The sequence below is a fragment of the Podarcis erhardii genome (assembly GCF_964252035.2).
Source record: "Podarcis erhardii genome assembly, chromosome: 8".
In the NCBI taxonomy this organism is placed as follows: Eukaryota; Metazoa; Chordata; class Lepidosauria; order Squamata; family Lacertidae; genus Podarcis; species Podarcis erhardii.
The window spans coordinates 27740890-27767018 of record NC_138499.1 but is presented as its reverse complement, the minus strand read 5'-3'; the positions used below and the strand labels follow the sequence as shown (position 1 = coordinate 27767018).

Genomic DNA, 26129 nt, shown 5'->3' with positions numbered 1-26129 from the left:
TAATTGAATGGGATGCCCAGCTCATGAACAAAATTAGCCGTGCTCATATAAAGATCCATAGGATTTTCATAACTTAGTAAGTAATATGAATTTCAGTGGAATGGTGCTATGCAATGTTGAAATGAAAGGACTATCCCTGATTATCTCTGTCATGGAAACAAGAGTTTGGGCTAGATTGTGACGACTGAGATTAACCTGGGCAAAATGCAAGCTTAACAGTGTTGTGGATTCTAGCTGTATAAAAGTGCAAGTTATTTCTTTTATCACCTGCCAAAGTAACAGAACATAGGAAGTAGACAGACTAGACACCAGCAGTCTTAGTATATTAAATTTAATTATAGATTACACAGAATGATGTAAAAACAGCAGTTTGCTAGAATTATAATATTCTGCAAGTGGAAATAGTTTTTAGAAAATGGATTGTTATATTCTCTGACACAGCAGCAATCATTAAACGTTAAAAGTTATAAAGAGGCCGGCTTGTGGTACCTTTTCTGCCTGCCTTTCCTCTGTTGTACACTTTTCTTGCCAAGCTTGCAGTTTATACAATAAGACATCGTTGTACCTGTTAGGCTACCAAGGTAGCTTAAAGGCTTCTCATGAAGTTAAATTCCTCAGTGTCCCAAGGTACTTGTGGCCTTGGGATCCGAAGTCAGGGGGGAATGGAAAGCTGCAAGACTCGTTGGGAATTAACGCAATTAACTACAGCGCTGCTACATTCTCTAATATCACTGCTTGTTTGCCAGGAGCCTTGGACCTCCCCCCGCCACCCAGTTGAAACACTGCGTCTAGCATCGTTTGCAAGGAACAGACTTGCTTTCTTGATCATTACTTTATAGCTTCCAGTAACTCCAAAGTCAGGGCCAAACTTTTCAGCAAGTGTGCCACGGGACAAGTCTGAAGTGGGCATGATTGCCACTCCAGGACAGCTTATAATAAGTAGCCCTTCCAAGTCTTAAGAGTGGTTTTCCTTATGGTCCACTGACTTGAGCTGACAGGCAGCAGGGCAGCTCTGGAGAGGTGGGTATGAGTATAAGCCACAGGTGGGGCAGCTGTAGTCCTCTGGAAGTTTTTGAACTACAACTCCCATCATGCCTAGTCATGCTGGCTGGGGCTGGTGGGAGTTGCAATCCGACAACTTTTAGTTTTCCCACCCCAGAGTTTCTCTCCACCACAGTGAGAAGAACCATTTCATGAATGGAGATCATTATTGCTGCTGCAGCCTCAAATGTCAAAGTACATAACAAGCCAAAAACAGTCTCCGTGAAATCTGAGTGTTGAAATCTCCCACTCTTCTCTGTCTTAAGAGTCATTATTATTATTATTACTTTAAATGAATCGGACTGGCCCAAACATAGACATCCTCTTTATCAACCTTGTAGTTACAAAAAACTGTACATTACAAACAGTATAGAAACAAGCTGAAAAGAATGTGCCACATATCCTGGCTAATTATCTATATGCAGTGTTAAATTTACAAGATATAAAAGAAAGTAAAGCCTACCCTCTTATAGTGCACAGTTATTGTTGTTGGGTTGTTGTCGTCATTTTTTTAAAGATATAATATATCACTAGTTAAGTGGAAGTAATCAGAGGGCTCTAATTCCCATCAGCAGAGAGAATGAGAGCAAGTTCTGTTCGGTAAAGCTTTCCTCCGTCGGACAAGGCCATGATGTTTTTCTTGTATGTTGCAATGTGGTTAATGTCTAATTCCTGTGAGGGGTTTTTGAGAGAGAGAGAGAGAGAGAGAGAGAGAGAGAGAGAGAGAGAGAGAATGCTTTATAACCCAGTTCAGTTACTAACGTGGGTACACAAAGTGTTATTGCTACACGAGAAAAGACAGCCGAGCCCAAGCACATGCACTTTCAGTATGGTGGAGAACACAAATGGTTTTGAGAGTGTTGGCTAGATTGGTTCTACGGATGATCTGCACACATGAGTAAATTATGCAACCACCTATGCAAGGCCAATGGTATCTGCCTCCCCGCCTCCCACAACTGGTGTCCTTTCTTTCAGCAAAGTGCCAATCAAGGGGGGAAATCCCATACAGCAGCCCCAATCCATACGGCTGAGGTATCGCTCCACAGCACTATGGAGTCACACTCTGGAAAATCTGCTCCTCTGTAAGCATGCAGGTGTGAAGATCAACTTGGAGTCCTGTCGTTAAGGACTGCATTACGCTGCCTGAAAATATTTGAACTGTAAGCTTGTTCGTTGCTATACAGTAATCCACTCATGTGCTGTATCCTCTGAGCTGTTTGAAAGAGATGGTGCCAGTGGTTTGGGAGAAGGGGAACTAATTCTGTACTGAGCAAAACCAGGTAGTAAAGTGTCCCTTTTTTTGAAGCAGTATCATCAGTGCCCACTTAATACAAAGAAAGGCATAAGACAAGTAGTGTTTTTCTACTCCGCCTGCAGACAAAGGTCAGAGAATTGACAACACTTGCCCACTGAAGTGGTAGTATGAACTATACAGAAATGGGAAATAACTTGGGAGTAAAACTACTGCTGTTTGATAGGAGAAAGGGCTGTAACTCAGAGATAGAGCATCTGTTTTGCATCCATAAGGTCCCAGCCAGTTGTTGGTGTCTCCAGGTATGGCTGAGATCCTGGGAAGCCATGGCTAGTCAGTGTATACAAGGCTGAGCTAATGGCCTGACTCAGCAGAAAGTCATGATATCATACCATCCAACTTTTGAAACCCTGGGTGAGTCACATGACCTACGCCTCGCTCTCACCCCCCAAACATTTTTTTCAGGGTGAGATCTTGCGTGGCACTCAAAATGGCTGCCTTGATCTTGTGCCAAAAAAACAGAAAGTGTATTTTTTTCCAGAGGACATGGCAGGTAAGTGAAATTAGAGTTATCTGTACACCTTCCTGTAGGACTGCCATACGTCTGGATTTTCCAGGATATTACCAGGATTTCAAAGGGGGAATTGATATCTGGGGGGGGGGGTGTCTCTGAAAGGTGGTGCTTTGTCCTGAATTTTAGATAAGCTAATTGAAAAATCATGTTTTCTTGATTTCTCAGTGACTTGGGGTTTTCTTGGTTTTATCTTTTTGAAATATGGCAACCCTATCTTCCTGTTGTATCCAGAAACTGAAATATATTGAATTCAGAGCAACTACCTTAACTGACTAGATGGGGGAGGGCAGAGTTTAAGTGCACTTTTAATGGAAATAAAATTAGAATTACCGTTTTGTTCTTTTCACAGAGATCTTTCAGCAAAGCATCTAATTCTTGTTCATCTATGTAGCCGTTCCCATCCTGAAAACAAAAGGCAATTATAACTTTGCTTTCAGCTGCTTTCAGCTACATTGTTTTTTCTTGCAGAACACGTAAGGTCAGAGATCTTTTAAAAATAAAAATGAGTTATAAATATTGTAGGCAGTCTACTTACTGAATCAAATGTATCAAAGGCTTTATTAAATTCCTTCCCACACATTTTGACACCCTAATTTTAAAAAAGAAAACAGGTATTAGAACAGTAGTGGTTTGGATCACTACTCACACATATAGTTTATATTATGCATGTTCAAACTTTTAGGAGTATCGTGTTACATACCTGAAATTTAAGGAGAAAGTTTTCCTGTACTGGGAGTAATCTTTGGAGAAAAACACAAGCAGAAGTCAGAACAATTGCTGAGTGGTTACAGTAGGAACTTGAACTGCATATCTGGAAAATGTATAAAGGCAAACCTTTTCAAGAAACGAGAGAGGAGATGACCTTGACAGCTGACTGGGAAATGGTTTACTAAAATGAGCTGCAAAACCCCAGTACATTTTTTCATGTACAGTGGTACCTCGGGTTACATACACTTCAGGTTACAGACTCCGCTAACCCAGAAATAGTGCTTCAGGTTAAGAACTTTGCTTCAGGATAAGAACAGAAATCGGGCTCTGGTGGCACGGCGGCAGCAGGAGGCCCCATTAGCTAAAGTGGTGCTTTAGGTTAAGAACAGTTTCAGGTTAAGAACGGACCTCCGGAACGAATTAAGTACTTAACCCGAGGTACCACCGTAAAATCCTTCTTTGTAGGCTGCTTGTCCCATTCAAACTTTCCCTTAAATTTTATTTATTTAATTCACTTGTGGATTGTATTTTAAGGGGGGGGGGTGCAATATGCTTTGTAAACTGCTTTGATAAGCAACATACAACAAATATATATATATATATATTCAGCACATTTTCTTTCTACAATATAGGATTCGTCTTTGTAATGAAAGAGTTGAACACTGAGAAGAAGAGAGGTTTCTAGCCCAAATTTTTGCAGTTCATAGAAACTGTTTCTCAACCACATATGGCCATTTCCCCCTCTCATGTTTCATCTGCTGATTGGTGCTCATTTCATTCCCTCACCCTCTTAGAAGAATACATACCTGGCCATTTCAGTCAGTTCCAGTTTCCCATCATTGTTTTCATCAAACATCTTGAGCTGAAAAGGGAGGGGTTGTGTGAACATTTTTTTCTCTCCAATAACAGCAATAAACAACAACCAAAAACAGTTAACATCGTCACCTGTCTCTTAATGCCTGTTTAGTGCAAGTGAATTGGCCTCTAAGAGACAGGTGGCTATTTTAAAAAATGCCTTGTTTCTGTGGTCATTTTACAGTTAGGTTTCCTCAAACGTGCTTTCACCCTATGGCTGCTTTTATAACTCTTTTCATTGGGCTGCACCCAAAGTTCATTGAGTAAAGTCCTGCTCTTGGCTTCTGCCTGTGTCCCCAGAAAATCTGTTTTGAAAGGTTGATGAGTCCTCCAGAAAAGCATGGAAGATGGTGGAGTGAGCAACAAAAGGAAGTGGCAGGTATCTACTATCTGGGGAAGGATTGTAGCTCATTGGAGAGCCACTACCAATCATTGTAGACAATACTGAGCTGGATGGACCAGTGATCTGACTTGGTATACAAACAGATTCCCTATGTTTCCCCTCCACCATTAATGGAAGCCTCTGCTGCCTCCAAAGCCATTTGGTTCACAGAAGGGCACTTCTGGGTGCAATCTATTACAGTTGTACCTCTACTTATGTATCCCTCTGGATGCATAAACTTAGAGTTGCGAATGCGGCAAACCTGGAAGTGTATACTTCCGGGTTTCGCCACATGCGCATTCGCAGAAGCGCTCTATTGCGCCGCACGCAGAAGCAGTACCTCCAGATACAGACTTTTCAGGTTGCAGATGGACCCCTGGAACAAATTAAGATCGTATCTGGAGGGTCCACCGTATTTTGATTTGGAATAGTCCATCTTCATTGTCTTACCATTTTTTAAAAAACTGAGACACCTTAAGCACATGTCAAAACATTTCATATGCAATAAAAGAAGGGACAGAGAACATAAATATCACAGTCAAACAATAATTTGCCAATTTAATAAATCTATTAAATTTGCCTTTTTTTTGTCTTTGTAACAAAACCAGCCAGGCATTCACATGCACTGGTTTTCCATAGCAAGAGATGTATTGTGATTTTGTGTATGAGAACTTGCACACACTTCGTTGAAATGAATTAAGGCTACATTGCAGCCATACCTGTTATGTTCCTTCGAATTATGGTATATCTATCAGAGTCTCCTTTTGCTACTTGGTATCTATGAAGCCTATGCAGCAAGCTAGGTCACAATTCAAATAAGGGATGGGGAAAATACAGTAATTAGAGAAGATCCTAGCTTCTCGAACAGATACACCTTAATATGTAGACAGGGAGCTAAGTTCCCCGAACGAAATAGCTTCCTACTCTTACCATGATGTCTGTATATTCTGACAGCTTTGTATCCTCAATCTGCTTGTTTGCTTTCTGCAATAGGTCTTTCAAAAAACTCTGAAAGAAAACAAACATGAGTGGTAAGTGTAAAAAAAGACAATAAAACCGAAGGAAGGCAGTAAGTTGCTTTGCTGACCTTTGAAAAAATACTGTTTTTCATCTAGGAAACGACACTTGTTTTCCCAAGAGACCAGTCAATTGTCCTAGTTCATAATGACATTTAAAATCCTTATTAAGCAAGAAGTCTAGAGAGCTTGGGAATTGCAAATGCCTATTGCCTGGAAGCATCTCTCAAGCACACACACCTGTTCTAACCTCTTAATATTAGTCTTTGGAGTATTGCTACTTTTCCTATTTCAGACAAGATCTTCTGATTGTTCTGATAGTTGGGGGTGGAGAGTCTTGCACAAAATGGAGCAGAGATTGATTGGGGGGGGGGGGTACAAGGCCCACGTTGTAGCACAAAGCTGGTGGAACAAGTAAGCAGTGATTCCCACAAAGCCATTTTTCAAGAAAGGCTTGTCAGCGTGGATTTGCTTCACTGCCATGTTCCAGCTGCTTTCTTCTTCACAAGAGAAAAAGAGCAGCCAGTCTAATAACAGTTTTAAAACCAGGCCACTCAGTGGAGGCGGGGCAGGCAGATTTAAATCTAGAGCTTTAAGAGCATTCAGTGAGTGCAGAATTTACCCATCGAACAGCTGATTTGTGCTCTTCTGGCAACTACCCTTTCGAAATTTTGTGCCAGCATTCCCCAATCTGCAGTCTTCCAGATGGTTTAGATGTCAGCTCCCAGGGACATAGACAATGGACAAGGGTGGCTATAGCTCAAAACATCTTGAGAGTAGCTGGTTAGGGAAGCATTAAGCCCACACTAGCACCAAGCCAGAGTAGTTTCCCAGGCCTTGAGCTGCACCAAGCAGCCTGTAGGCAACCTTGGCAGATATATAAAGTTTCCCTTGGTCAAGCTTAACTATTAGTCCAAGACTGTTGGCCTTACAGCAGTACTTCCCACATCTCAAGCCCTTAGCACTGCTTCCCAAGAGCCTTTCAACTGGAGTTGCCAGGGACCTTGTACACACACACACACACACACACACACACAGCAGGTGCTTCATAGTGAGCTATAGGCCTTCGCCGCCTTCTGACAACTATGCAATCCACTTTGGTTTGTATCAAAATATCCAGAAAACTCTGGGATAATCAACAGGGATTTTCCTAGACCATCAGTGAATAACTTTCCAAATATTGGCCAGCCAGCCAACCAGCTTGTAGCTCAAGACTCTCTAGATCAGCCTTTCTCAACCTTGGGTCCCCAGACGTTTTTGGACTACAACTCCCATCATCCCTGGCCAATGATCCTGCTAGCTAGAGGAATCATTTTGTCAATTTGTCATTATAGGTAAGGTAAATGTAAAGGAACCCTGGATGGTTAAGTCCAGTCAAAGGTGACTATGGGGTTGCGGCACTCATCTAGTTTTCAGGCCAAGGGAGCCGGCATTTATCCAGACACAGCTTTCTGGGTCATGTGACCAGCATGACTAAACTGCTTCTGATGCAATGGAACACCATGACAGAAGCCAGAGCACACAGAAATGCCGTTTACCTTCCCACTGTAGCGGTACCTATTTAATCTACTTGCACTGGTGTGCTTTCGAACTGCTAGGTTAGGCAGGACCTGGTACAGAGCAATGGGAGCTCACTGCATTGTGCAGATTCAAACCACCGACCTTCTGATTGGCAAGCCCAAGAGGCTTAGTGGTTTAGACCACAATGCCACCTGCATCCCTAATTTGTCATATGACATGATTAAATGATTTCCCTATGCATAGAAACTAGCCAGGCAGAGAGAAGGCTAGCACAGTGTTTAGCTTTCTAGTTAGCTACTACCCACCCACCTCTGCGGTGGTGACTACTCAATCATATAATCCCCATCTGTGGTCTGCAGTGGGATAATCCAGAACAGTTAATGATGATGATACCAGCAGAGCTGTTTTAAGCATATCTGGCACAGTGGTGCAAAGATTCCTCCGGTACCCCACCCCTCGTTTCCCAGAGTTGTCAGCCTTTTCCCAGGCCTCTGCGGGGATTGCTCTCCTCCCGCGGAGGCTTGGGAGGCAAGCTGCCCACCCACCAGCTATATGGTTGACGGGGCGCAGCTGATGGGCATGCAGGAGGGAAAGGGGAGGCTGCCAGCAAAGCCGCGCAGCTCCCCCACTCACTGGGGCGCCCCTGAGAGGCCGGCGCCCTGGCGCAACGCACCAGTAAACCCAATGGGAAAGACAGCTCTGGATACCAGGAGGAAGGGAGTAAACTGACAAAAACCACAATGCTTAAAAAAATGATACAGAGGTATGTGAGTTATTGTTTTGGAACATTGAAGAATCCTGTCGTCTTTAAACATTCACGGTTTTGTATCACTGGAATGCGAAGAGCACAGTATTAAGACTGCATTGGGTTGTGCAGCCCTCTAATTTGAATAGCTTCGACCCAAAATGCCTTGGAGACAGCTTCTTCCCAGGCATCTTTCAGATCTTCTGAAAGTGCCTCTTATCAATGACACCAGCCATACATCACGTTACAACAGCAAAGATACAAAAAGATGCATGCTTTGTGGGTCCCCACCACAATCACCACAATAGGGGAACTTGAACTCTCTGCAGAATTGCCCAGACCCTGAGTGCCTTAAGGAACACTGCAAGACAGCCAGGGCCATTTTGAGGGGCTCAACAGTTAAGTCAGGAAAGGGTTTTAAAAAAACCACACCAAATTTCTTTAATATATTGTATGTTTTACTATGTCTTTTTGTTCTTGCAATTTATTCTGCTGCCACCCCAGGTAAAAAGCATTTGGAGTAGGGGCAGGAAAAGCATATTAATAAATAAACATAGATAGCTTCTTACCTTAAGTTCTTCAGCATCAATATAGCCACTGTGGTCACTATCGTATTTTCTCCATGTCTGGAATTGAGAAGTTAGCCATTAAAACTAAATCAAGCACAACCAAAAACACTTCTTTCAACCTGGCAATTTAATTTTACAAAATGCAAACATTTATATAGATTACCTGCATGAAGTCTTCACTTGATTTCAGCTGCTGGCACCTAAAGAATAAGAGGAAGTTTTCTTCTGTTGGTAATATCTGAGCAAGCTGTAAAATATTTAAGACCGAATTAAATCAATTGTTTGTCAAATAAATATAATACATACTAAGGCTTTAGGAGAGAAAAAAATGTTTTGAAAATTCAAATAACTTGCATATTTATCAATGGTCTGTAAATACCAAGTACAATCCCACCAGGATTTTCTGTGCATACCACATTGAAACAAACTGTGGCACGATAAACTGAAACTTTGAAATATTCTATGTAATTATGCTGCCAAAGGAAGGAAGCAGAAGTTCAATCTATAATATTTGCGGACAGAGTCTTCAGTGGAAGACATTATTCCATTCCACTTTTGGCTCCAAGCTGCTGCAGAACTTTAAAACTGCTGCATGTTTTCCTTTAATAAACCTGAATTTTGTCACAATAGTCATATTTTTTTCAAATAATGTAAGAGTATATGAAGAATATATCTAGTCCAACATTTTGCTCCCCCAGTGACCAGCCAAATATCTAGGAAAAACCCACAAGCAGGACATGAATACAATAGGCCCCTTCTGCTGTTAACCCCCTGTAACTTCTGTTCAGAGCTATATAATTTTCATGGCTGAAAAGGCATAAAAAATATAGTTTGCATTCAATTATGCAGGGGTGGTGATGGTGTTTGATGCGCAATCAAAAACAAGGCCAGCCCAATACATTTTTGTATTTGAAGAGGACCCACAAAATGGTGCCTCCCTCTCTCCTCCAGGGAAGAAGGGGCGAATGAAGATCTTTATCAGGAAAAAGGTGGGGGAGAAATAAATATCTACATTGGGATCTGCTGCCCCATGGATCCTGCTGCCTGAGGCAGTTGCCTTGCCTTGCCTCAGGAGTGGGCCAGCCCTGATCAAAAACTTTCTTTTGAAATGGTCTAATGGTTTCAACCAGCTTCAGATATCCATATCAAAGTGATATTTGGGAGAATCTTCACTGCATTCCAAGAATCCCTTTAAATTACAGTTTTTGATGGGATACAGATATGGAGGAAAAGGAAGTACCATGTAGTTCTTCCACTGCTGTCTCATAAACATAATATTCACATTTCACATCCAGCAAACTGTTCCTAAATCGAGAGCTCCTTTCTGCATCACCAGGACTGCAGGGTGTGAATGTTCTATTTCAGACAGGATGGACATGAAAGGGAACAGGAAGTACAAGACCGCCGTGCTTCCTGTTCCTTCCTCCCTCACATCAGTGCCATGTCCAAAACTGTCCTTCAGTGACTTCTGAGATTTGGACTTAAAATTATGTCACTTTTGACCTTCTCCCTTGTCCCAACCCCAAGTTCAGTTCCTCGCTTATTGCCTTTACTTGAGCTACATGGCTGCAGTACACTGGGACCTTAGTTGTCCCCAGCTCCCGTCTCCTAATCCACAGGCTCTTGCTTTAACACATTTAGATGAGCTAGAAATAGAATGCCTTTGTCTGGAGGGTTGTCTTTGCAAAGGGTTTCTTATAAGCACAGTTCTCAAAGCATAACCTCAATATCCTCATGCTTTTCTAAGTATTTCAGAAAGGAACTATTCAAGTTGCCCAGACCAATGGGAAACACTGAAAGCCAAGTATTGAATTGCAATGTTTGGTATTTAGATTATTTTTTAAAAAAAGTAAACTCAAGGTTTTATTTCACATAAAAGAATACTTGAAATGGATGCTGACTTTTCACATGAGGTTTGAGAGAACTAAACAGGCAAACGAACATAATGGCAGCTGACAACCTTCTAATGCCACACTGGAATTCAAAATATTTAATTTTCTGCTTCAAATTAGACTGGTGAACCAATGTTTTAGTAAAATCAATGCATAAGCTAACTCGGGATACTTCCAAATCAATATGTCACTTTATCTAATGCAGTGTTTCCCAACCGGTGTTCCGCGGCACACTAGTGTGCCGCGAGACGTTGCCTGGTGTGCCGTGGGAGGGAGGCGGGCGAGTCGGGCGGCGAGAGGCGGGGCGGCGGCGGCGAGCACACACGGGGCGGGGAGCGAGCTCCCTCCCACATCCCATCGCCCCGTGCTCCGCGCTGTTGTAGGCCAGCCCTGCGCACCCGGGGGACCTCCCCCCGAGAGCGCAAGGCTTGCGGGCGTCAGCTGGCAGCGCGGAGCACGGGGCGCCCTTCGGAGGACGCCCCGTGCTCCACGCAGGTGTCCGCAAGCCTTGCGCACCCGGGGGATCTCCCCCCGGGAGCGCAAGGCTTGCGGGCGGCAGCTGGCAGCGCGGAGCACGGGGCGCCCTTCGGAGGACGCCCCGTGCTCCGCGCTGGTGTCGGCCAGCCTTGCGCACCCGGGGGATCTCCCCCCGGGAGCGCAAGGCTTGCGGGCAGCAGCCTGCAGCGCGGAGCACGGGGCGCCCTTCGGAGGACGCCCCGTGCTCCACGCAGGTGTCCGCAAGCCTTGCGCACCCGGGGGATCTCCCCCCGGGAGCGCAAGGCTTGCGGGCGTCAGCTGGCAGCGCAGAGCACGGGGCGCCCTTCGGAGGACGCCCCGTGCTCCGCGCTGGTGTCGGCCAGCCTTGCGCACCCGGGGGATCTCCCTCCGGGAGCGCAAGGCTTGCGGGCAGCAGCCTGCAGCGCGGAGCACGGGGCGCCCTCCAGAGGACGCCCCGTGCTCCACGCAGGTGTCCGCAAGCCTTGCGCACCCGGGGGGTCTCCCCCCGGGAGCGCAAGGCTTGCGGGCGTCAGCTGGCAGCGCGGAGCACGGGGCGCCCTTCGGAGGACGCCCCGTGCTCCGCGCTGGTGTCGGCCAGCCTTGCGCACCCGGGGGATCTCCCTCCGGGAGCGCAAGGCTTGCGGGCAGCAGCCTGCAGCGCGGAGCACGGGGCGCCCTCCAGAGGACGCCCCGTGCTCCACGCAGGTGTCCGCAAGCCTTGCGCACCCGGGGGGTCTCCCCCTGGGAGCGCAAGGCTTGCGGGCGTCAGCTGGCAGCGCGGAGCACGGGGCGCCCTCCAGAGGACGCCCCGTGCTCCACGCAGGTGTCCGCAAGCCTTGCGCACCCGGGGGGTCTCCCCCCGGGAGCGCAAGGCTTGCGGGCGGCAGCTGGCAGCACGGGGCACGGGGCACCCTTCGGAGGACGCCCCGTGCTCCGCGCTGGTGTTGGCCAGCCTTGCGCACCCGGGGGATCTCCCCCCAGGAGCGCAAGGCTTGCGGGCGGCAGCTGGCAGCGCGGAGCACGGGGCGCCCTTCGGAGGACGCCCCGTGCTCCGCGCTCGTGTTGGCAAGCCTTGCGCACCCGGGGGGCGCATGGGGCGCCCTGAAACAGAGGGTTCCCCATGCTGCGGACTGTAGCCTGCCGCCAGACGCGCGGGGCGCCCTGAAGCAGAGCGCCCCTCGCGCCAGGCAGACATGGGCCAGCCCCACAAGCTCGGGGGACAGCGGGGAGGCGCAGCACCGCCATCCCACTGTTCCCCGACCTGGTTTTTTTGGGGGGAAATAAAGGAAAAAAAATTTTCCTTTATTTCCCCCCTCAAAAAAGTAGGTGCGTCCTATGGGACGGAGCGTCCTATGGGACGAAAAATACGGTACTTACTATTTCATAATAAAGTAATTATAAAATACTTTCTTTGTGTTTATTTGATTCCTATTAAAGAGAGTTACTTTATATATAGTCAATATAGGCACAGAGTTAATTTTTTAAACATTTTCTAATGGTGGTGTGCCTCGAGATTTTTTTCATGAAACAAGTGTGCCTTTGCCCAAAAAAGGTTGGGAAACACTGATCTAATGATTTTCCTTCAAATATATTGATATATATTAAGAACATTTTCAGTGGTTGATATCAAGGCCCAACTTTCTATCTGTATTTTTAAAGAATGCTGCTTGGCAATGAGATGGCAATCTTTTTTTTCACCTTTTCTTGGGGGGGTGACAAAAATATTTAAAATACAAAAATAATAAAGTACACACATACACACACACAAAACAATAAAAACATAGAAATGCTAAAAGTGCTCATCCACCAACGTAGAGAAGTATCATTCCCCACCCTACTAAAAGATGAGCACCAAAACAGGCCATAAATAATCTCATATAACAATCTTAAAAACCTGGGAGAACAGGAAATGTCTTTGCCTAGTGATTAAAAGTTGACATTGTTTGTGCTGGTTGAACTTCCACAGGGAGAGCATTTCACAATTGGAGAGATGTCGCTGAAAAGATCTGTTTTCTCCTTCTATTCAATTAATGGGAACAGAGGAAACCCCACCAAAGCTATCAGAGCTTGGCATCATTGGGCACCTGCTGAGCCCCTCACCCAGTAGGGATGGGGAATCCGTGGACCTTCCAACGTTTCTGAATTCCAGTTCTACTTCAATCCCAGCTAGCCTGGCCAATGACCAAGGATGATGGGCGTCTGTCACATACTCCATCCCTGAAGTCAGCTGCCCTGCTGCCAGCCCATGGAGCCTCTTGGCCCTGTTGCTGCTCCACCTTGTGATTTCTTCATGTTCACCTGCCCTCTCTGAGCAAATAGTGAAAGGAGCGAGGAGAAGGAGCAGCAACCTCTGCACACATGGTTCTCTCTCTGGGAGGTGGCCCCCATTGGGCCCCCATGGAGAAGCAAGCAAATGGCCAGTGGCAACACAGGAAAGGAGGAGGGCGGCTCCCCAAAGCAAAGGTCCCACAAAATCTGGAACTAGCAGAAAAGCGCAAGACAACATCCAAATGCATCCACCCCTCACAGTTCTGGAGGTTTAAAATCAGGTGTGGGGAACCTTTCGCCATCCAGATATTACTGAACTCCAACTCCCACCAGCCCAAGAGGGGATGAAGGGAGTTATGGCATTTTTGGGTGGCTAAAGGTTCCCCACACCTGTTTTAAAGAAATGAATCTTCCTGGGTTGACTTATTCAGTATTGTTTATGAAATAGATCGAGAGACAGACATATTGCAAAGTTTATTGGGGCTTCTGTGCTACTGCAAGTGACCCTAGTCCAAACACTATACTGCTGTGTATGTGTTCTTGCACAGAAGCTGCACAGAGTTCAGTAATATATGAATACAGATGACAAACCATGCTAATTAAGTCACCTGTCTTTACGTCTCTCTCAGCCTGCAACAGTGATTATATATGAAAATGCAGCAACTGCAACAATTTTGCCATCAGTAAGGAAGCAGCTTTAGAAATTGGTATGGATATGAATTTTTAAAAATTCTCTTTATACAGTCTTTCTTGGAATTCTGCTTGAGAAAGATGGATCTAGCAGCCAAGATTACTTTTAAGAAACAGTCTCTACCTTTTACTGGAGATTACAGGATTCTGACCACCCCCATTTACCAAGCTACAGTGCAAAACTCCAGCTGAAATATAATAGCAATAATTAAGAGAATCTGCCTTAGTATAACTGGAAATAAACTGCTGCCAATGCAGTCTTGTGTATCTCTTACTTTCAGCATTTTAATTTGTCTCTCTGAATGTTAACTTTTGTATGTTTCAAAGATTGAAATGAGTCCTTGTGCGAAGTTTTGGTAGAGCCAAAATGCTGGAGTGGATTATATAATCCAGAATGGATTCATCATGGCTCAGATTTCAGTGTGACAGGAAGTTAATTACGCTTTGTACAGCCTGAATCTTCTGAGTAACAACAACACCCCTTTGCCGCTCTGGACACAAGCTGGCCAGGTCCGCTCAAGACAGTGTGTTGCCCAAGTCAAATACAGGAAAATGCCACACTCATGCACATCCATGCACATCCAATGTACAGAAGATGTACATTTGAATCTTATTTGTACATTGCCAATGGCACAGCATCCTACACTGCACCAGAGAGCAGCAGGCTAGCACAGAGTTGCGCTCCCAGCTCTGTCCACTCATCACTCCTTAGCACCAGCTGCCTCACTCTGTCTAATGGTGGGGCTGGCACTGAGACTGGCCCAAATGGCACTGGGGAAGATAGGGAACCAAATGGAACTACAGTATGCCTTTAAAGTCTCCAAAACACCACCAATATATTGTTGCCTGTTGTGCCTCTGGGTATTATATTCTCAGTTACTGTGCTATTACTCCAAAATTCCAAAACCTGTTGAGTCCTGGATCTGCTCTGGAAATAGCTGCATCCCAGCCTAGATTCAAACTGGTGACTAGTAAGAAAAGATGGAGGGAACGACAGAATTAAGATTCTAATGTAGAGAACTGGGCCAATCAATTACTGGGCATGGATCATAGCACGTATTTCACATGGAGGAGGTTTCTGGTTCAATCCTCATTACATAGGAACCTAGTAAGCTGCCTCATACCAAATCAGGCCATTGGCCCATATAGCACAATATTGTCTACGCTGATTGCCAGCAGCTCTCCAGAGTTTCAGGCAGGATTCTTTCCCAGCCCTGCTGGAGATGCCAGGGATTGAATGCAATGCAAAACTGGTATTCTACTGGTATTCTGCTGCAAAACAGGTATTTCTGCATGCAAAACAGGTATTCTACTGAGCTACAGGGTATACTGAGCTACAGTATACCCAGTCTATAGGATTCTGTATTTTGGCAACTGGAAAGGCATCTGAGAGCTGGAGAGATACTGCTACTCAGAATATTACGCGAGATGGATAAACAGAACTGGTTTAAAACAAAAACAACAACCCAACTTCCTATATTATGGAAGGGTACACTTGGTAGAACAGTTCTTCCACCAACACATGCATTACAGATCAACAAATTACCACTCATTTCTGCAGTCCCAGAAAAAAATCAGGACACTGATTATTAGCGCCTTATGACCCACATCAAGCCATACGCAATCAACTAGCCACACGGCAGCCTAGTAGGGAATCAGTAAATCTCATGGCTTTGCCGTGTGGTTGTATCTGAAAAATGACAGGGTTTCCAAGCACCACATAGGTACCATGGATGACTAATGGGCTACAGATTATGCAGGTCTGCCTTTAGGAGTGAAAGTGCTGTGAAAAAAATGCTATTTCTAGAGAGGAATTTATTCTGTTCTGTAGTGAAACAGTTTTTAAAAATTACTTCTTATGTGGATTACTAAATGAACCTCTAGTTTGCATTCTGTTCTGTCATGAAATGATTAGATAGATAAATAGTGCTTGTGTACACGCTTTTAAAAAGAAAAGAAAAGCAAAACAAGGAAAAGGTGTATTTCCAACATTACATCCCTTCCTCCTACCACCCAACCACCTTTCCCTAGCAGAAAAAAAGCTATTGAATCATTCAAACATGGAATGATTGCAGGCTGATAATGTTAAAGGATGGGCTTTTGAAACCTCATCTTGGTGCAGGCAGTGACTTGAACAAATAAGCTGGAGTGCTGGGAGGGGGAGCCTTTTAGAAGAACAAGTGGCTTGTCAAATTCTACACATTAGCCCGAGGGCAATGGATAAAAGCTCAGGGAGGAAACACACTAATGCAGGCTCCTGAAGATGCTCCCAGAATTTCCTTTAACTTGAGCAGCAGCAGCAGTGCTGAAAATGCCTTAAACTATTCAGCTTGACTTTTAAGAAGGTTAAATATTGTCTCACAAGAAAACATATTTTGGAAACAGAAGGTATCTTGGGCCACCTTGGAGGAGGAGAAAAATCACAGAAAGTGAGGGGTGAGCCAGCCTGCATTCTTAAATGCTCCTTTAAATTAAAACAAAGCAAAGCAAACTACAACCCACACCCTCCTAAAACTGCATTTAGGTGATTTATGCTAGGAAATAAATTATGCCAGTCTCATTTTCTATTTACTAATCAAGAATGATGGTTGTACTAAAGATTACATAATTCTACATCATTATATTTTCTCAGAGGTAAGTCCCACTGAGGTAAGTCTCAGTGAGTTCAAGTGGTCTTACTCCTAAAGAAGTGATTCTTAATGCTATTTACTGCTTTTATCCTGCTGTATGGTTTTCTTTAAATTAATCTTCTTCTGACATTGTTTTTAGTAGTTCTGATGGGTGGTTCTTTTTGCCTGAAGATTCATTGCCTCCATCTTTCATAGAATCTCTTCCCTTTGACTCTCCAGTTCCCTTCGTCCTTTTTCAAAGGATGAGGCTTTGCAACTAGAGATGTCTTTTTAAATATCTGTACCATAAGCTATTGAATCTGCCTTGAACTTTTGGATTCATAATTCACTGTTGAATCAATAAAAATAAATACATCACTCTATGAATGTATTTATAGGACTTCACATACACAACTCTTGTGAAGCTTCATTCTATGCACGTCTACTTGGACAAAAGTCCACATTTATTTACAGTCTACATCTTAGTTCTCAATGAATGGCTATTCTAATATTCAGATTTATATCAGCAATCAGATACTTGGTCCCTATTAACCTTTCTTACTGACAGCAATGGCTATTGAGAGCATTCACAAGTGAGATAATCACATCGTTCGAGAATCAACCTTGTATGGTTTTACTAGTGTCCAGTGATAAGTTATTGGAGAAGAATTAGAAACAAGAACTCTCATTTCTTGCCTATTATCACAATGACCAACATCTTTCTCGGATGAAGATTGTATTTTTACAATTATTTTAAACAACAGGAGTAAGTTTCAAGATCAAGCTAAGCTGGTTTGCAAAGCAAGATCTACTGTTTTCTATACTTCAGTTTCAATGAACATTTTAAAAGGGCATTATATAACCAGTCAATGGCTGAAGCTGCTATACAAAACCATATCCAACACACTGGGCATGATTTAACCATACCTAAGCATGTTTAGGCCTCACTGAACAATATGCAGCAAACTCCAAAAATGAAACAATATCATTCTTCATATCATTGTTTACTCAAATTAAGTCCAGACCAGAAAGGTTTTTGCTGTGAGGTTTCCATTGAAAAGCAGTTTTAGAAAATGTCAGCCTAAACCAAATTTTATTCAAGCAGCTAAACATTTTTGGCAATTTGAATTTCTTAAAAAGAGATGCCCCCTTTTTGTCTCTGCTTTGATATTTCTGTGTTTGTTTTCTGTGATGAGTTTGTTTATGCTTGATTTTGCATTTATGTTGTTGTTGTTATGCAAAACAGTCTCAAGATTAAATGCCATCAAGAACTGGGTTGTTGTTGTTTACATGGATAACTTCAGAATGAAAACACTGAAATGTTTTCGTATTAAAATGATGATAAGTTCATAAATTTCATAATAAAAGATAATAAAATGAAGAAAACCATTTCCCAAGAAACATCAAAAGCAAATAATACAAATATTTGCAGACAGGCCTATATCACTGCAGAGCTATGACCAACATGAATAAACAAATTCATTAAATAGCAGTAAGTAAACCAGTTAGCTTACCTCTACAATTCCTATCTTTCCATCAGAACTTGAAAACTGGTCCACAAATTTTTTCATTTCTGGGGTCAGGTCCTATAAATGTGCAACACAATGATTATTACTTAAAAGAAAGCCAAAGACACAGTCCATTGCAGGAATGTCTCCTGCACAATTTCCACAGAAATGAATGGTGCTAAAGGAGCTTCCCAGTAGGTTGTACCCTATGCAGTTTCTTAAAACTAAGGAGTCATATAATTAATTAAGAACCTACCCTGATGGTTCTGCCACGTCTAGTAATATCCTGAGCCTAAAACCATGTGCCTTAAGGGCTTTAACTGCTCCAAAATTAAACACTAAGCTGCAGAATTTCTTCTTTCAGATTTTCCAGAATGTTGTTAAATGTAAAGTTATACACAGGCGAGGGTCTTTACTAAGATCTTCAACAAGTCCTTACACCAGTCTATTGTCCCACCCTGCCTGAAGTCGTCAACTATTGTTCCTCTGCCTAAAAAATCCACAATCAGTAGTCTGAACGACTACAGACCAGTTGCACTGACTCCAATCATCATGAAGTGTTTTGAGAAACTGGTGCGCCGTCACATTATTTCCTGTCTTCCATCAACTTTTGACAACTACCAGTTTGCATACAGGGCAAATAGATCCACGGAAGACGCTATCACTACCACTCTCCATGCTGCTCTGTTCCATCTGGAGCAGCCGGGGAGTTATGTGAGGCTGCTGTTTGTGGATTTTAGCTCTGCTTTTAACTCTATCCTCCCCCATAGACTGGTGTCCAAGCTAGAGGCGATTGGACTCTCCAACTCCACCTGTCTCTGGGTTTTGGACTTTTTGTCAGAACGTTCTCAGAGGGTTAGAGTAGGGTCACATATGTCCACAGCCCTTAGCCTTAACACCGGCTCACCACAGGGTTGTGTGTTGAGTCCCCTGCTCTATACTCTCTATACGTATGATTGTACAGCCATTTATTCCAGCAACAAAATCATCAAGTTTGCTGATGACACTACGGTGGTGGGGCTCATTTCAGGAGGGGATGAGTCCGCCTATCGGGACGAGGTGGAGCGGCTTTGTGCTTGGTGTGGAGAGAACAATCTGGCTCTTAATACGGCTAAGACCAAGGAATTGGTGGTGGATTACAGAAAAAAAAAGGCGGACATTCAGCCCTTGTATATCAACGGGGAACGGGTGGAGAGGGTGGCGGAATTCAGGTTTTTGGGAGTGACTATCGATCAGGGCATGACTTGGAGCGCAAATACCACTGCTCTGGTGAAGAAGGCCCAGCAGAGAATTTATTTCCTCAGACTTTTAAAGAAGAACAATCTGAGTGAGAGACTGCTGGTGTCCTTCTACCGAGGCTCCATAGAGAGCATTCTCACATACTGTATTTGTGCCTGGTTCTCCAGCTGTACAGCTAGGAAGAGGAAGGTGCTCCAGAAGGTTATAACCACAGCCCAAAGGATTATTGGTCATCCCCTCCCATCTTTGGAAGAACTGTACGGTTCCCGTTGTCTTAGGAAAGCAAACAATATCCTGCAGGATGCATCTCACCCGGGACACAGTCTGTTTGTACTACTGCCTTCTGGCAGGAGATACAGAAACATCAAGTCAAGGACAAATAGACTGAAAAATAGTTTCTATCCAAGAGCTGTGGCCTTCTTAAATGCAGTAACTCGATAGTGTGACCTGGGAGTTTGATGGGTGTGGGTGTGGGTGTGGCTGCAATGTGGTTTGTTTGGTTGTTGTTGTTGTTTTGCTTTTGTTGTTTTTAAGGGATGGCATCCAATTTCGTTGCACTTGTGCAATGTTGCACTTGTGTAATGACAATAAAGAATCTATCTATCTATCTATCTATCAGTGGCATATATAAAAAAATATTATATCCAGCAATGAATGCAAAAACATTGACTATTGTGCTTTCCCGCTATTTAAAGTTTCCCCCCTTTTCTTGGTGTTATTTGCATCACTTTGCAAAAGGGCATGAAAAACAGGCCACAGCCATGTTGCTGAGGCAACCAGGTGAGCACTCCTTCAGTCCTTCCTACTTGACTAGTTGGGACAGGATATGGACCAACATGTGCATTTGGATTCATATCCAAATGAATATTCCTTTGGAAATGATGCAGTCAGTACGGAATACATCCTCATCTGAATATGCATCTCTATCATTCATTCTACCCCAGATGGGCAATGTGGGCAGAGTCCCTTTTGCTTCCCCATTGAGAGTGTGGGCAGTGGGAGGGTTCCATTTGCACTCAGTGATATTGTCACACAGTAAAATCTGATTGGCTACATAGCCCCATGATGCCACCATGTTCTTGACAGTATCTCCAAGACGAGAATCATGCAATGAAGAGGACTTTTCCAGTAAAAACAAAAATCAGCACTAGCTGACAAAGAACACAAAGGACACAAACAGGCTGGAGGAAATGTGCAAAAGAGGAAAAGGTAGAGGTTTTCCACTCACAGTTTCACTTGCCTTAGAACAGCTGTTTTTCCTTACAAAAATTCAACCTCACAAAAATTCAGCCCAATTTAAACATGCAGTTGCTCTCTCTCTCTCCACCCTGCTAACACAGAGATGGTTAAAACTATTTCCAAGCAAGTAAATATATAAAAACTATTAAGTTTCTAGAGCATTAAGTTTCTTAACTCATAAAACATCAGTATAATTCATTTTATGTTATAGTCAATGTCCAAAATTTGTCCTGATTTTACATTCATGCATGAATTCTGACCACCTCAGACAAATTTAATAAATGTATGTAGAATGCCATTTTATGAACATATAGCAGTGAATGTTGACAATCACATTGAACCGACTGTCAACTCTGACAGATGTATCTCTGAGTCTTTTGACGTTTATGAAATTTGTCTGGGCTTGTCCACGTTCACTTGTCACTGTTAACATTGATCAAATTGTGGACACTCACAGTAGCATACACTGTCTCTCATCATCACTACAAATTTCATTCAAAAGGAGTTTGTTCACAATAACCATCAGTGTTTTCTTCAGTTTAATAAACAAAAACCTCCCTTCCACAGTTCCACTACCTGGCTATGAAATGAATCACATATCTAAGATGAATCACATATATGAGACAGTGGTTCATTGTCAGCTGAGTGTCAATGTCTGTACAGTCTGAGCCTGTGTATGGACTCAAAAGTGAGTCCCACTAAATTCACAGGGACCTCTTCCCAAGCAACTGTGCATGAGACTGCAGCCTTTGGACTCAGAGCCTAAGGATGCTTTTTTTGGAAGTCAGTACCACTGAAATCAGGGGCACTTCCTCTTGAGAAACTTGCATAGGACCAAGCTGCTAGATGTCCTGCACCGTTGAATTCACTTCCATTTTCCTACCAGAAATCCACACTAGTTATTTCAAATGTGCAGTGAAAACATATAACGTTGTATTCTCAAAGATACTGAAGTGAAAAAGATTGCTATTGGCAGGTATAAAATTAGCACAACTATGGAAGGCATCTACAGGCGCCGCTGAAATATTTTCTTAGATCTTATTTGCCATGAATAATAGATCCCTGAACAATACACACTTCGCTATGGTCTATTTCCCAATTCTGTGGTGAGCAGTTTGAGTTTTTAATGTGTGTGTCCCACCCCCATAAGAAAGATGTGTTTGTATCCTTGCATGCATTGTACTGAAAAGTCAAGCAAGTACAGAAAGGTGGGTAACTCGGCAAGGGGACCTCTACCACTTTTCATATTATTTGGGAGGAATGGAATGTTCCACATGGAGTTCAGGCACCTATACCGCAGAGGCATTAAAGCCCAGAAAGGCCATTGGGTCAGCTCCAACATCTCCATCTCCATCTCCACCTCCTCCCTGATGTCCACATAGTGAGGCCAAACGTCTGAAGGAAAGATTCTTCATGTGTACATTTGAACATGCTTGGAATCGCCTCCCAGATCAGGGACTCTAAGCAATCAGAACCATGATTTCAGGGAGGATTCTAAGGGAGTTCATGAGTGCATGAAGATCCCTTCCTTCAGGCCTTCCTGTTCAATGTTGAGAGGTTAAAGAGGAGCCCCTGAGGAGCTGCCACCCCAATACTCCATGCTTTATTCCTCCATACATTCTTTGAATGCCCAAGCAGGGCTTAAGAGAAACATTATGAGTATTATATCCAAGCAACAACTAGTTAATGATTAAGCATCAAGTTGTTACTAAGCAGCTGTGTTCACACTTCATTGTACTGGGCACTTGTCAGTCAGGCATAAAGCACAACTGAAAGCAGATCTTAAGACAAATCTTCCCCAGATGTCTTTGGCAATTGTTTCTGGGCAGCAAGATGATGCACAAAGCAATGCATTTTCAGAATTTATTGATGAGGTAAATTTGAAGTATGGAAGATTAACTATATAGATTTTTGAAGCTTCTGAAACACCTTCCTTTACTATGCATACAGTCCAGTCCTATGACTGTTATAAATACTTAAGACTCACCAAACTCTGTGAGACTTACTTACATACTCACAAGCAAACATACATAGGATTGTAGAAGCCTTCTTTTCTTTAATTTATTAGGGGTTAAGAATTGCAGAAGGAAAGAAGTTCTTCCCGGGGGGGGGGGGGGAGGCGACTTTGGCAGACCTACAGAATATATGCTGCATATCCTACAGGGGAGTATTCATTTTCACCCATTAATCCTACCCACCAAGTCTATGCCAAAACATAATTAAGACAAACATATTACAAGTCATAAATATTGGGAGGAAAGAGAATTAAGCAGTCTTTTTGAAACAAAGAAACAAAAAACTGGAAATATAGACAAGATATGCAAGGTGAAAAAGATTTAAATTGAAGTTGTAAAAAATACATTAAGTACTGTCGTTAAGGGAAAGGAACAATAGCTTTCTGAAATGCAAGCAAAATCGAAGTTTTTGTTGCGTGTGTACGAAAAGAATGGTAAAACCACAAAAATTGCTTAGAACATACATTAATTCTGCCACACATCGCTTTTCAGAAGGGACACGAAACTCAAAAGCTGCTTGAAATTGTATCCAGTGAAACAAGATGTGTGAACTAAAGAAATCTCTGCAAAACAAGCCTTTTAAATCCAAGAATCAGCTTAGATTTGAAACCACGATAGTCTGACATGCATTAGTCCAGAAAAAAAGAAAAGCTTCAAGGATCAAGAAGCTAAGAATGATCCAATGAGTGAACTGAACTTTTGGTGCTGTTCTTTTCAGAAAATTCCAGAAATAGTCTTGCCCAGAAGCAATGTCAATGGAAAACTGAACAAGAACACCTGAGCACTTTCAAAGCAGGCATAAAAAGGGAAATATAACACTGTGGGTGGCACAAAAGAAAGTGCCTACAGAGATTTTATATATCACTTTGAGAGCACTTGAATTTGTTAATAGGAGTCTGACACCATTTTCAGACCTGGGGGGAAATGGGATGAATGCCTTATAAAAAATGCAATATTTTCAGTTGAATGAAGAACTTATTAAACAGAGAGTAGACTTAATAGTGATTGCTTCGGAAAATAAATTATGAATCTATTTTTCTCTTCTGGAGATGTAGACAATGACTCATATTGCAAAGCCAAAAGTGAAAACAGTGCAGAAACCTCAAAAATAAAAAAGTATGTGATAGGGACCAGCCATCACTTCATTTGAAAAATAATTGAAGTTATTACAAATCCATTTTTGCATCACATCTTCAGGTCCTTGATAGCAATCATAAATATGTATTTTATAATGCTTGATTACAATTTTTGTAGGCAGCCTCAACTGTACGCACATAAATTGTAAACTTGTAGATAGACTCAAACTTTCACTTATGCAGTCAACTCGCAATCATTAAAGGACAGCTCAAATGTATTTTAATGTTGGAATAATCTTACAGGAACTGTGTAAATATTTTACAAATACACATCATTGGTAATACACAACATCAGTCAAATTTGAAGTACACTGATCAGTTGAATTCAATGATCTTAAATTCATTTATTTCAGTCAGTCTATTCCAAGTGTGACTTGGTCAGATATCACTGGATAACTTCAGCTTTATTTCAAGGGACACTGACTATCTTTCAGAGCTGAGCTCTCTTAATTGGATTTTCATTGTATTTGGCACATAATCTTAAGCCTGACTCTCAATACTTCATTTTTCTTATTTCTCTGAATGATATATTCATTAACTAGCAAGTCTATTTTCCCCATTTCCTTTTCCGATAAGAGATAGTTTCTTATTTCAAATAGGGATAGCAGTTAATATGTTTTGCATTATTTAAAAACTTTTTGCTTAAAATTCCCAAACATCTCCTACCTTTAACGCCAAATAACACATCAATGATTACCATTTTAATGCCCCCCATTTTTCCCAGTAAACATGTTCATCACCTACAACAGTCAGATATCCCTGTTTTGTGCTAATATTCCACTATCCTAAAACCAAACTATTATCTAATATCTAGTTAGTTCTAGTTACAACTAATCTGCAGATCTGTTTATTGGCCACCAAGGGGCAGAAATGTATTTCAACCAAAGTATTAACAATGCATCCAGCTAATTCTGAATTTCTTCTTAACCACTGGGGTGGGGAAAACTGAGGAAGCAACAGAACAATCGTTTCCTTGAACATTTTTGTACATCACTTTAAGAACTCCAGCATCACCTGGATTGCTCTTGTAGAAGGACCCAAGAAACTTTCTTATCTAGTTTCCATCTCACCCAGATTTCCCAAAGTCACTTTTCCTTTGATAATTGCTAGGTCATATTCACCTGCACTTAACACGAGAGGTATGCACCCAAAACGGGTGCCGCCTCATTGCTGGAGTTCACCTGAGGATAGTTCCTCTACTTTAATGAAGATGAGATAAAGCAATGGGAGGAAAGAAATCTTAACCTACCAAGCCCGCTTTCTTTCGCGCCTGCTGCAATTCCTGGATAAAACACTGCAGCTCCTTTCCATCCAGGTACCCATTGCCTGCAACACAAAGAAAAGGGAGAGCATCGCTCGTTACAGCTGCGGAGGTTTAGCTCACTCTCCCTTACCAGCTGGAAAAGGTGGGGGGTAGGGGGGGCATTTGCGCGTTGAAAAACAGCGGTGCCTTTCAACGTGTTTACAGAACTTTCATCTCTCTCTGTCCCCAAGAAAAGCAACATCGCCAGGTAACTTCTAAGGCTATGCATTCTTTATTGAGTGAGTGCGCTTGAACTTTTGAGGTGCCTCCAGAGAGGAAAACGAGGAACCCTGCTCCCAAGGCACCCAGAGACAGACAGACAGAGAGAGGGAGGGAGGGAGACAGAGAGAGAGAGAGAGAGAGAGACGAACGGTGCAGTTAAGTCTTCGCAAACGCTTCCCGGTCGTTGCAGCTCGCAGGCAAAAGTTCTGGCACGCGCGCGGGGCAAAGTTTTCCTGCGCGCGGCAGAGGAGTGGCGAGGAAAGTCCTCTTCCCCCCGGGGGGCCTCTGTGTCCCCTGCCCAGCTGAGCCCTCGGAGCCCCTCTCCACCCGCTCTTGGGTGCCAAGGTGGGACAGGTTGAGAAGAAGGGGTGGGGGGGGTTGTAGTCACCATCAGCGTCGTAATGACGCCAGATCTCGAAAAACTGGCTTGCTGAGATCTCCACGCCTTGTAGGTAAGTCTCCGCGGCCATGGCGTGCACCTTTGGGTGGAGGAAGGAGAAAAGGCGGCGACTGGTGGTGGCGGTGGTGCTGCTGCAGCTGCTGGAGATGTCGCTGTCCGCGGTGCTGACTCTCCGCCCGGGCTAGTCACTCCTGGGCGATCTCCGCTGAGCGCGCTCTATTTATCCAGTGCTCCACTCGCCGAGCCACGCCTCCGGAGCGCTCCCTCCCCCTTGCTATCTCCTCGCATTGTTCCACCTCGGTTGCTCTTCCCCGTTCACAAAAGGAGAGGAGGCAGCCTGCCCCTCCCCCCACACACCACTAGGGACCCCAAAGTGTTAATAATTACACCGGTGACATCATGGAGGTGTTGGGTGGAAAGTGATAAGGATGGCCCAATTCAGTTTTT

The 26129-nt window shown here is 43.4% G+C and overlaps 1 protein-coding gene across 1 annotated transcript; it reads right to left on the bottom strand.

The window, feature by feature from the left end:
- Positions 1–93: 93 nt before the first annotated feature.
- CALB1 (calbindin 1) lies at positions 94–25867 on the bottom strand. Its single transcript, XM_081874754.1, has 11 exons — positions 25671–25867; positions 25007–25083; positions 18135–18206; positions 8827–8910; positions 8664–8720; positions 5743–5820; positions 4382–4437; positions 3568–3607; positions 3403–3456; positions 3198–3269; positions 94–1713 (listed from the first exon to the last, which is right to left on the bottom strand). Exons 1-11 carry the CDS (start codon positions 25750–25752, stop codon positions 1600–1602), a joined length of 786 nt encoding a protein of 261 aa, XP_081730880.1. The 5' UTR covers positions 25753–25867; the 3' UTR covers positions 94–1599.
- Between the last annotated feature and the right edge of the window lie 262 nt (positions 25868–26129).

Excerpts from the sequence above, each read along its gene's own strand:
- CALB1 (XM_081874754.1), bottom strand. The coding sequence starts at position 25,752 with ATGGCCGCGGAGACTTACCTACAAGGCGTGGAGATCTCAGCAAGCCAG. Across the intron at positions 3,457-3,567 it reads ACTTTCTCCTTAAATTTCAG|GGTGTCAAAATGTGTGGGAA; the intron begins GTATGTAACACG and ends TTTTAAAATTAG. Across the intron at positions 3,270-3,402 it reads CCTTTGATACATTTGATTCA|GATGGGAACGGCTACATAGA; the intron begins GTAAGTAGACTG and ends TTTTGTTTTCAG.